Here is a 12,589-nt window from a genome sequence, read left to right on the forward strand (position 1 = left end):
ACACCACTGTTCCCAGTGTTAGTTATGAAGATGAGGTATTAATGAAGCGATATAAACCAAATTGAAGTGCACTCTTAGAAAAACGGTGCTATCCAGAACCTAAAAGGGTTCTTCGGCTGTCCCCATAGGAAAACCCTTTTAAGAACTATTTTGAGTTCCATGTAGAACTCTTTACAAAGAGGGTTCTGCATGAAACCCAAAAGAGCTGCTCGAAACCAAAAAAGGGACCCTTTGGGAACCCTCATTTCTGAGTGTGTCTTGAGCTTTGTTTGCGTGTTGTAAAGATAGTTGTAAAATCCCTAATAGGCATTGTAAAATCCCTAATGTTTTTGTTGTTAAAGCTATTGTAGATCATGCATCTTACATCAGATCATCTTGAAATGTTCCCCGTAAAACAAAGATAGATATGGCATAGCATTATTATTCCTTTATCAGCGTTATGATCTCCATAACAACGGATGTGGATGTGATGAATATTGATGTATCATATCTTGGCTTCAGAAGCTTGTGCATTCATCACATTTTGTGTGCTTGTTCTGAGATGCATTCTTCAGACTTACTGAAGCAATTGTTGATATCTCAAAATAAACATTTATAAAGACACAAAAAAGGCCTGTTAGGGTGTGATTCCTGGCTACCTGTATAGTATAGTATAGTATAGTATAGTATAGTATAGTATAGTATAGTATAGTATAGTATAGTATAGTATAGTATAGTATAGTATAGTATAGTATAGTCATCTTAAAGTATTATGCCTTCTGCTGACATTTTGATCAAGAAATCTTTACACCAGCAAAAATCCACTTTTCCGAGCTGAAAGACAATGGCCAGAGCTTACCCATGATGTTGCACAATGATTTGTCAATAAGTCATTGTTTTAGTCAAAGTATGATGTGTTTGGGCTTGAAGTGACAAATCTGAATTGCCCACTTTGTGCTAATCCGTGTGAATGCAGTGCTTTTCCTATGATATGATATGATATGATATACAAGTATTTTCAGCCTTCGTCTCATTTCAGGCCGGCAGGGTAGCCTAGGGGTTAGAGCGTTGGACGGTTTCAAGTTCAAACCCCTGAGCTGACAAGGTACAAATCTGTCATTCTGCCCCTGAACAGGCAGTTAACCCACTAGGCCGTCATTGAACATAAGAATTTGTTCTTAACTGATTTGACTTGTTAAATAAAGGAAAATAAAAAAGGACTGGGTTTTATTAGAATTGTACCACTCACCAGCATTGTTGATTAATTAGAAACATCGGCAAAGTTATTCCTTTTCGCAGCTGCGATGAGCCAAACAGCCTCAGTATACTTCGTCACCTGAGACATGGAGCAAATTAAATTAGAGGATAATTTCTACATTTTCACTTATATTTGAGCTAGTCTGTATTAAAATTACCATTTTTTTTGGCTTTGCTGTGCTGCAGCCGAAGTCTGCCATCAGCCTACCTACCAAAGGTTACACTGTGTCCATTACAATGTAGAAAAATGCATATCAGCTATCTTTCAGTAGTTATCCATATTACCTGAGCTTCAATTTATTCTTTCTAACTATTTTCATGGTGGATGCGCAGCTACAAGTTATTAAATATGCCAAAACGTTGGAGACCAGTGGTTTCCATATCTGGCAAAGGTTTCCCGAAAATCAATGCTTATGACAAATCCAACTCCAGAACCAGCCATAGAGCCAGCTTGCTAATCTTTTGAATTTGGTGTAATAAAAAAAACGGTAAAAAACAGAAAACATTAGCTAGCTAGATAAGGTTAGCAAGATAGTTAGCTAGATAAGGTAAATAAAGGTAAAAAAAGAAGCTTGCTAGCTAGCTACACTGACAGCTGTCTGTGCCCTATGTTTATCCACTCCATGTGGAAATTCCCACACACATTTTGTGTACAAAACAGTATGAACACCTTCCTAGTAATTGAGTTGAACACCACCCTTTTGCCCTCAGAACAGCCTCAATTCATCAGGGCATGACTCTACGTGAAGGATTTACTTCAGACACTGGACAAGGCCCAAATCCCCGTCATTCACTTGAAGAAGAGACAGAGATATCGGGGAAATAGGTCAGGATGCCTTGTAAGGATCCGACGGCAAGTGGGTAATCCGCCTCTACCATCAGTCATATTAGCCAACGTGCAATCATTGGATAATGAAATGGATGAGCTCCGATCAAGACTAACCTACCAATGGGACATTAAAAGCTGTAATACCTCATGTTTGACAGAGTCGTGGCTGAACAATGACATGGACAACATACAGCTGGCTGGGTTTTCCGTTCATCGGCAAGATAGAACAGCTGCCTCCGGTAAAACAAGGAGTGGCGGTCTGTGTCTAATGTAAATAACAGCTGGTGCATAAAATCGAATATTAAGGAAGTCTCAAGGTTTTGCTCGCCTGAGGCAGAGTATCTCATGATAAGCTGTAGACCACACTATTTACCAAAAGAGTTTCTCTATATTTTCCGTAGCTGTCTATTTACCACCACAAACCAACGCTGGCACTAAGACTGCACTCAACGAGCTGTAAAAGGCCATAATCAAACAAAATAAATGCTCATCCAGAGGCGGTACTCCTAGTGGCCGGGGACTTTATTGCAGGGAAACTGAAATTCAATTTACCTAATTTCTACCAGCATGCTACATGTGCAACCAGAGGGAAAAAACTCTAGACCACCTTTACTGCACACACAGAGACATATACGAAGCTCTCCCTCGCTCTCCATTTGGCAAATTTGACCATAACTCTATCCTCCTGATTCCTGCTTACAAGCAAAACCGAAAGCAGGAAGTACCAGTGACTCGCTCAATACGGAACTGGCCAGATGGTGCAGATGCTAAGCTACAGGACTGTTTTGCTAGCACAGACTGGATTATGTTCCGAGATTCTTCTGATGGCATTGAGGAGTACACCACATCAGTCACTGGCTTCATCAATAAATTAATCGATTACGTCGTTCCCACAGTGACCGTACGTACATACATCAACCAGAAGCCATGGATTATAGCCAAAATCCGCACTGAGCTAAAGGGTAGAGCTGCCGCTTTCAAGGAGCGGGACTCTAACCTGGATGCTTATAAGAAATCCTGCTATGCCCTCCGACGAACCATCAAACAGGCAAAGCGTCAATACAGGACTAAGAATGAATCGTACTACACCGGCTCCGCCGCTCGTCGGATGTGGCAAGGTTTGCAAACTATTACAGACTACAAAAGGGAAGCACAGCTGAGAGCTGCCCAGTGACACGAGCCTACAGTGGTTCCTCCTTTAAAAGTTGCGTCATACAGCAGCACACCCTGCATTCTGTGGCACGTTATTTATTTGTCAGCCATTTTTTACGTTAATACAAGTTAGTGTTAGTTTGACCACTATAGGGCATCTTTGAGAAGCATTTGATAGTCTCCCAAATTAGCATTACAAGATAATTTAAAACCTTTTTTTGAAATAGCATATTACATGGGATTGATTTTAAGAAATTTGGCTTAATTTGATTAACATTATGGTGTTTCTATTCCCGAGAAAAACAAAAAAAGAAACCCTCAGGATTTCCGTTAGGATTGAATGGAAAATATTGTGCTGTACAACATGACGTTCGGGAGTAGGCTAAAGCATAAGAGGATTGGAGGATTCTAAATGAATATCTAAGGGGCATAACATTTCCACACCCTAAATGTAGTGTAACCAATACTAATTTTGCCTATGGTAGTCCTACAGTATATCTAAAAATATTATTTCAATGAGGTGACTCTCCGTCAATAATTACATTTAGAGGAGTGCAAGATTTTAAATGACTATCAAAGGGGGATTTTCTGTTAGGATCTGTGAGAATATCTGAGAATATCTGCAAAATATGGACCCCTACAAATCAGCCGGCCCAGATCTGGACCCTGTCTTTCTAAAAGTATTGTTGCGAAATTGTTGCAACCCCTATTACTAGCCTGTTCAACCTCTCTTTCGTATCGTCTGAGATTCCCAAAGATTGGAAAGCTGCCGCGGTCATCCCCCTCTTCAAAGGGGGTGACACTCTAGACCCAAACTGCTACAGACCTATATCTATCCTAACCTGTCTTTCTAAGGTCTTTGAAAGCCAATTTAACAAACAGATTACTGACCATTTAGAATCCCTCCATACCTTCTCCGGTATGCAATCTGGTTTCAGAGCTGGTCATGGGTGCACCTCAGCCACGCTCAAGGTTCTAAATGACATCATAACCGCCATCGATAAGAGACATTACTGCGCAGCCGTATTCATCGACCTGGCCAAGGCTTTCGACTCTATCAATCACAACATTCTTATTGGCAGACTCGACAGCCTTGGTTTCTCAAATGATTGCCTCGCCTGGTTTACCAACTACTTCTGTGATAGAGTTCAGTGTGTCAAATTGGAGGGCCTGTTGTCTGGACCTCTGACAGTCTCTATGAGTGTGCCACAGGGTTTAATTCTCGGGCCGACTCTCTTTTCTGTATACATCAATGATGTTGCTCTTGCTGCTGGTGATTCTTTGATCCACCTCTACGCAGACAACACCATTCTGTATACTTCTGGCCCCTCCTTGGACACTGTGTTAACTAACCTCCAGACGAGCTTCAATGCCATACAACTCTCCTTCCGTGGCCTCCAACTGCTCTTAAACGCAAGTAAAACTAAATGCATGCTTTTCAATCGATCGCTGCACGCTCCTGCTCGCCCGTCCAGCATCACTACTCTGGACGGCTCTGACTTAGAATACGTGGACAACTACAAATACCTGGGTGTCTGGTTAGACTGTAAACTCTCCTTCCAGACTCACATTAAGCATCCCCAATCCAAAATTAAATCTAGAATCGGCTTCTTATATCGCAACAAAGCATCCTTCACTCATGCTGCCAAACATACCCTCGTAAAACTGACCATCCTACCGAACCTCGACTTCGGTGATGTCATCTATAAAATAGCCTCCAACACTCTACTCAACAAATTGGATGCAGTCTGTCACAGTGCCATCCGTTTTGTCACCAAAGCCCCATACACTACCCACCATTGCGACCTGTATGCTCTTGTTGGTTGGCCCTCGCTTCATACTCGTCGCCAAACCCACTGGCTACAGGTTATCTACAAGTCTCTGCTAGGTAAAGTCCCGCCTTATCTCAGCTCACTGGTCACCATAGCAGCCCCCACTCGTAGCACGCGCTCCAGCAGGTATATCTCACTGGTCACCCCCAAAGCCAATTCCTCCTTTGGTCGTCTTTCGTTCCAGTTCTCTGCTGCCCATGACTGGAACGAATTGCAAAAATCTCTGAAGCTGGAGACTCACATCTCCCTCACTAGCTTTAAGCATCAGCTGTCAGAGCAGTTTACAGATCACTGCACCTGTTCTTAGCCTATCTGTAAACAGCCCATCTACCTACCTACCTCATCCCCATACTGGTATTTATTTATTTATTTTTCTCCTTTGCACCCCAGTATCTCTACCTGCACATTCATCTTCTGCCGATCTACCATTCCAGGGTTGAATTGCTATATTGTAATTACTTCGCCACCATGGCCTATTTATTTCCTTAACTTACCTCATTTGCACTCACTGTATATAGACTTTTTGTTTTCTTTTGTTCTACTGTATTATTGACTGTATGTTTTGTTAATTCCATGTGTAACTCTGTGTTGTTATATGTGTCGAATTGCTACGCTTTATCTTGGCCAGGTCACAGTTGCAAATGAGAACTTGTTCTCAACTGGCCTACCTGGTTAAATAAAGGTAAAATAAATAAAAGATAGAGATCTAGTAATCCCAGAGTTAATGATCCAAGGTCAGTTTTGCATTTCACCTCCTGATGATTATGGCTTAATCATGCTCTCTCTCTATCCATCCGTCTCTCTTCTGCAGGGATGTTTTGATGTGAAAGAGGAAGCCAGTCCCGTCATCGCCACCTCACCCACTCTTATGATAACCTTCGGACCGACTGGGAGCCCAAGGCTGGTTAGGAGACACTGCTAGAGACACTATGTAATTGTGATGAACTGAGAGAATATTAGGGTAGCACTGTAATGCATTAATCATATGCTGTCTTCCCTGTTCCTCTGTTTTACCTCTTTCATTTTGTCTTCTACACCTCCCTCCCCACCTCCTCTTTGTTCTTCTTTTTTTATAATGCACACCATATGTGCAATGAAGTACAGTAAAGTAATATGTATAATGCATGTATTATGTATTTATAACAGCTGGATAATGAACTTTCAATCCAGAATTTCACATTCTCCACTGGTTGAAATTAAGTATCTCATTGAAATACTACACCTATCCTGTGTCCTCAGATTAATGCAGATGAAGGGAGTTAGATACGCATAGGAAGTGTAGTGTACTGTATTTTGTCTGTAAATATGAATTACAAATCAGCCTCTACTTAAATCATGTTTCTAGTCTATTGCATATTTACAATGTGTAATCATTGATGTCCTAGGGGCAGGATTGGTAAACACTGTTGAAGTGCATAATTGTAATACATACATGCAGACAGAGCATCATTCAAATAATGGAACTGCACATTTACATTTACATTTAAGTCATTTAGCAGACGCTCTTATCCAGAGCGATGCACCTTTATTTGCCAAGGAAGAGTACATGATCAGTGAATATATTTAATGTACAGGCTACAATGTGGGGATCTCATGCGTGGTGATAACTACATGTGTATAGGACTTGGCACAATAAAGTTATTATTTTCTACTCAATCCACGGGATTCATTATTGCCATTCAAACTTGAGGTCGATACAACAACTATGATAGCTGAGGTACATAGATTGGTATGAATATTAGTTCAGAACCTATTTTTTTAATTTATTTTTTATATTAGTTCAGAACCTAACGTTTTAGGGTCCATACACAGATTGGCTACATACTGTAGCTAGCTACACATCCATAGGCATACAGTTATTTGTATCCTCCACTACACAATAAGAAAGTAAATAGTTAGTTAGCTATGTTACCTCAGCTGCATTGCACAGAAAATATAAGCAAGGCAAGCTTACGCATTTGTACTTTTCAATTTGCAGTAAATGCTTTAGCTTGCTAGATTCTTTACATCCACTGTTTCACTAGATGACAGCCTGGTTTGCTGGTTTTCTCAGAATTCCCTAAAACATTAAACAACACCAATTACAATTTCATGCTCATGTCATAACACTAGCTAGCTAGCTGGCTAATGTTAGCTAGTCAGCTAACTTGCTAACTAGCGATTTTCGTAAATTAACTTTATGACCCAAAAATATGCACAATCATTTGTCTCTACATCAACTAACATATTCCTCTCAATTGTAAATGTTTTGCTTGACTCGTTATGACGTTACAATTACTTACATTTGCTTCCACTGTAATGTTTTGTCAGCCATCTTTGCTGAAGAAAGTCATCAGGGACGGGTGGTTCGTGTCAAATTTGTCATTGGAACCACTCGATATGATTGGTCATATAAAAACCTTCGGAAGCAAATACATAATGAGTGCTCTAACTCCCCCTTGCAGTGGTCTGGAGCAATGAAGCAATGAAGCCTTGACGTTGGGTACCTCTAAGTCCTGCAGTGTTACCTCGCAACTTTTAAAGGAGGAACCACTATACCAGATGAGCTAAATTACTTCTATGCTCGCTTCGAGGCAAATAACACTGAAACATGCATGAGAGCATCAGCTGTTCTTGATAACTTTGTGTTCACGCTCTCTGCAGCTGATGTGATTAAGATCTTTAAACAGGTCAACATCCACAGATGGATTACCAGGACGTGTACTCCGAGCATGTGCTGACCAACTGGCAAGTGTCTTCCCTGATATTTTCAACCTCTCCCTGCCTGACTCTGTAATACCAACATGTTTCGAGCAGACCACCATAGTCCCTGTGCCCAAAAACACTAAGGTAACCTGCCTAAATGACTACCAAACCCGTAGCACTCGCGTCTGTTGCCATGAAATGCTTTGAAAGGCTGGTCATGGCTCACATCAACACCATTATCCCAGAAAACCTAGACCCACCCCATTGTGCATACCACCCCAACAGACCCACAGATTATTATTTTAAATGTTTATTTATTTCACCTTTATTTAACCAAGTAGGCCAGGTGAGAACATGTTCTCATTTACAACTGCGACCTGGCTAAGATATAGCAAAGCAGTGTGACAAATACAACAACAGAGTTACACATGGGATAAACAAATGTACAGTCAATAACACAATAGAAAATCTGTATACAGTTTGTGCAAATGAAGTAAGGAGGTAAGGCAATAAATAGCCCAATAGTAGCGAACTAATTACAATTTAGCAATTTACACTGGAGTGGTGTATGTGCAGATGAGGATGTTCAAGTAGAAATACTGGTGTGCAAAAGAGCAGAAATACAAAAACAAATATGGGGATGAGGAAGGTAGTTAGTTGGATGGGCTATTTACAGATGGGCTGTGTACGGCGATCGGTAAGCTGCTCTGACAGCTGACGCTTAAAGTTAGTTAGGGAGATATAGGTCTCCAACTGATATTTGCAATTTGTTCCAGTTATTGGCAGCAGAGAAATGGAAGGAAAGGTCGGCCAAAGGAGATGTTGGTTTTGGGGATGACCAGTGAAATATACCTGCTGGAGCACGTGTTACGAGTGGGTGTTGCTATGGTGACCAGTGAGCTGAGATAAGGCAGAGCTATACCTAGCAAAGACTTATAGATCACCTGGAGCCAATGGGTTTGGTGACAAATATGAAGCGAGGACGAGCCAACGAAAGCATACAGGTCGCAGTGGTGGGTAGTATATGGGGCTTTGTTAACAAAATAAATGGCACTGTAATAGACTGCATCCAATTTGCTGAGTAGAGTGTTGGAGGCTAATTTGTAAATGACATCGCCAAAGTCAAGGATTGGTAGGATAGTCAGTTTTATAAGGGTAAGTTTGGCAGCATGAGTGAAGGAGGCTGTGTTGCATAATAAGGAAGCCAATTCTAGATTTAACTTTGGATTGGAGATGCTTAAGGTGAGTCTGGAAGGAGAGTTTACAGTCTAGCCAGAACCTATGTATTTATAGTTGTCCACATATTCCAGGTCAGAATCGTCCAGAGTAGTGATGCTAGTCGGGTGGGCAGGTGCGGGCAGCGATCGGTTGAAGAGCATGAATTTCATTTGACTAGCATTTAAGAGCAGTTTAAGAACTTCCCACAATGACAAAAGGGAAAAGGCTGCCTAAGTATGATTCCCAATCAGAGACAACGATAGACAGCTGTCCCTGATTGAGAACAATACCCGGCCAAAACATACACAAAAACATAGAAAACAGAACATAGAATGCCCACCCAAATCACACACGGACCAAACCAAATAGAGACATAAAAAGGCTTTCTATCGTCAGGACGTGACACAAATAAAGGCTAAATAAAATGTGTTATATGTATTTTGATGTCAAAAAAGAACTATTATTGATGATGGCTTCATCTTAATGACTAACTTTAATTTGGATATAGTTTACCAAATTGATGTAGCCATGATCATTTTATTGAGTGAATTTGCGTGTGACCTAAAAGTGAGATCTCTGTGAAATTTTATTTGAGTACATTTTGCCTCATCACTTTGCGCATGTCCTCTCATTATCGGTTTCAGTAACAGCAGCACCAATTACAATGAATAATGTTAATTATGGAAAAAAGGCATTACTCAGGGGGACATTAGACGAACACGCATCGATCACACACTCAAAAATGAAGTGAGACCGACGCTCTCATGGGAAGTGTTGACATACCTTATTGATCATCACCATATAAGTCTAGTAGAGAGCACTGTCAGTTGTATTTGTCGTTTCGTCTGAGAACTGATCAAATTCATTTCAACAAAAAAGGTATGGTATTTTGGATGCACATTTCTTTATACGTGCTGATTATCTGAGGATTGCTTTTAGTAATTTCCAGGGTCATTCTGCAGTTTTGTACTTTGTCTTCAATTGTCATGCATTCATCTGTGGTCCAATGTCTTTGTCACTATGAGTAGTGTTACAACATTTGACTAAGCACATTTGTTTACTCTCTGATTTAATTGGATTTTAAAGTAAGGCGATATGAATGTTTCATCTCTGTCCATTTAGGACAAATGGAACATTTTGTTTTGTATTTTGTAGGTATGAGCAATATCCAACTCCAATTCTTGGTTGCTACTCTCAAACACAAATCTGGACGAAGTTGACACAATTACACGTATCATTTATCATGCTGAAATGATTCCAGGGTTAATATAAATGTGATGTCAGCTGTCTTTATCCTCTGTCTGTTGGATTCAGTTTGTTGATTATGTCCATGTCTGTGACTTATTGACGGATCTCTCAACAGTTTACACACTTGTTATGTGCTAAGATGTTTAGGTTGCTGATATCCAATACCATATGAATAATACACATTTTGTCATTGAAAATGGTTGTTTTGTTAAACGCTTAAGGTCACATTCGAAGAATTCAAAGTATATTTGGCAGGTTGAGCTAACAATTCACAAACAGAATGAACCTGCATATCCTGATGTATGTTCCCAAGTGACTTTATTTATTAGAACAATGATTTTTCCCAGAATGGAATTTTTGACCAGGGAGCATATACCTGTGTGCAGGATTATTGTATTAAAACTAATCTCGGAAACTCAGAGGTAAAATCTTGCATAATGTGGTCAGATGTTATGTAGTCTGCGCATATTTCAACTAATTAAGATATGGTCACATTGAGACCTGCTTCAAAAACACAGAATATGTGATGTGTTTTCTATCAACAGATGCAAAGACGTAATACCATTCTGTGTGCATTTTTTGTCCTCTTTGGACAACTGTCTGAATCCAGTGGAATTTCATTAATGGTAAGAGCAAATCTATGGAGTTATTGCTAAAGTTAAATTCATTTTGCCACTTACATTTGTTTCAAATAAAAATATATATTCATCATGATCATGAGTGAGAACTTTAATTTCACAATTTGAAATTATTTAAAGTAGATTACGGATGTTTCTTGTTTGCTTAAAGATATTTCATTAATTTAAAGATTTTAACTCTAATCAACATTCAGAATGTTGTTGACATTCCATCATTGTGTTAATTCATTTTTTATTAGGGTTCAGTAAAGAGAGGTTGGACACTGAATAGTGCAGGATACCTCCTTGGGCCATGTGAGTTACCCTCATCTGTACTCCAAGTACATCTTAGAACATAATACACTGACCAACAGCATCATTTTCATATTAAGCATGAGCACAGGTGAAGCCTTTTACCCACCTATGCTAATGCTTAATACGAAAACTGTGCTGTAAGATCAGTGATGGCCAACAATAGTGGGGTGGGATAATGGTAGATCAATTAATATGTTGATAGGCTTTGTGAGTGATGTATGTCCGTGTATGTTAAAGAGGATGTGTGTATGTCCTGTTGTCTTGTTATCTTGTGACTGAATAAAGAAACAATATATTCATGAAAGGATGGCTAACCCTTCTCCTGTGGAGCTAATGGTTGTGCAGGATATTTCTAGGAGAAGGTTCAAACAGGTCCATGGAAACGGGGCAGAGGAAAACCAGTTTGAACCGGTCAGACCATGTCTGTCTTTCTCCTTACTCAGATGCACAACGAACGCTGACTGTGAGACATAGACCCCTACTGGGCAAAAGGAGTGTTTGGGAAGATGATGTGAAACCATTCCAAAACAGTGAATACAGTGAGTCTCCCACGTTTCCAAGTGTTTGTAAACTTACAGTTTACAATATTTCCTATTAGATTAACTTAATAATATTACCACATCGACAAACATGGGCTACTATTTGATGTTACTGTTGTGATTTTTTACATTGAAATTGCATGTTCTAGAGTCTGTCATCGATGATGCCTACGTTCAAGCTTTTCTGGACTTCATTACTTACTCACGTCTGAAAGGTGAACTCTTTCCTTGTTGAATAATTGGGTGTTGTACATTCAAAGAGTGTCTATGGCTTGAATGTGTGTTTTATATTGGGTAACTTCTCTGTTGAATTTTTTCATAAATAATCAGTAATGTCAATGTCAACTTTTCTCCTGTAGAGATTGGAGAGATGGAGGATTTGAGCACCCATTATCTTGCAGAAACGAAGTCATAATAAGAAATCAGTACTCCTCTCCTATTGTCAAAACATCATTTTCCACCTCCACCTGTTCCTATGGTACTCAACTGCTTTTTCAATGGTATGACAAAACAATGTAAATAAACTTACTTTCTATTATGCATTTTTATTTATAGAATTTTTCTCTATGTTCTTGTCTTTTTAAGGACTCTTAGAAGACTAGGCCTAGGTTGGCAAAAAAATATCCTGACAGCTGACAGCATTTTAGCAACATAAAATTTTAACAAAATGTGTTCATATACCCCCAGGAAGAATATTAGAACTTCAATATGGTGATTTTCACATTTTCATAAATTCTTAGAATATTTGGGAATTATGTATACTAAGGCATTTGTGAAAATTCTATAGCAATATAGAGAGTGGGAAAGCGGCTGTTTGTTTGGACAATTAATAGACACTGCAGTACATAAAACAGAATAAAAAATGATGTCTTGTCCAGGACCAGAGTCGACGCAACCCGTTGCACCATAGCCAACCAG

General features: G+C 39.6%; 1 protein-coding gene across 1 annotated transcript; it reads left to right on the forward strand.

The window, feature by feature from the left end:
- Nucleotides 1-9,695: 9,695 nt before the first annotated feature.
- gall (galanin-like) lies at nucleotides 9,696-12,189 on the forward strand. Its single transcript, XM_046355136.1, has 6 exons — nucleotides 9,696-9,831; nucleotides 10,746-10,826; nucleotides 11,078-11,132; nucleotides 11,576-11,671; nucleotides 11,821-11,886; nucleotides 12,031-12,189. Exons 2-6 carry the CDS (start codon nucleotides 10,746-10,748, stop codon nucleotides 12,084-12,086), a joined length of 354 nt encoding a protein of 117 aa, XP_046211092.1. The 5' UTR covers nucleotides 9,696-9,831; the 3' UTR covers nucleotides 12,087-12,189.
- Nucleotides 12,190-12,589: the final 400 nt, after the last annotated feature.

This window comes from Oncorhynchus gorbuscha, linkage group LG07 (genome assembly GCF_021184085.1).
Source record: "Oncorhynchus gorbuscha isolate QuinsamMale2020 ecotype Even-year linkage group LG07, OgorEven_v1.0, whole genome shotgun sequence".
In the NCBI taxonomy this organism is placed as follows: Eukaryota; Metazoa; Chordata; class Actinopteri; order Salmoniformes; family Salmonidae; genus Oncorhynchus; species Oncorhynchus gorbuscha.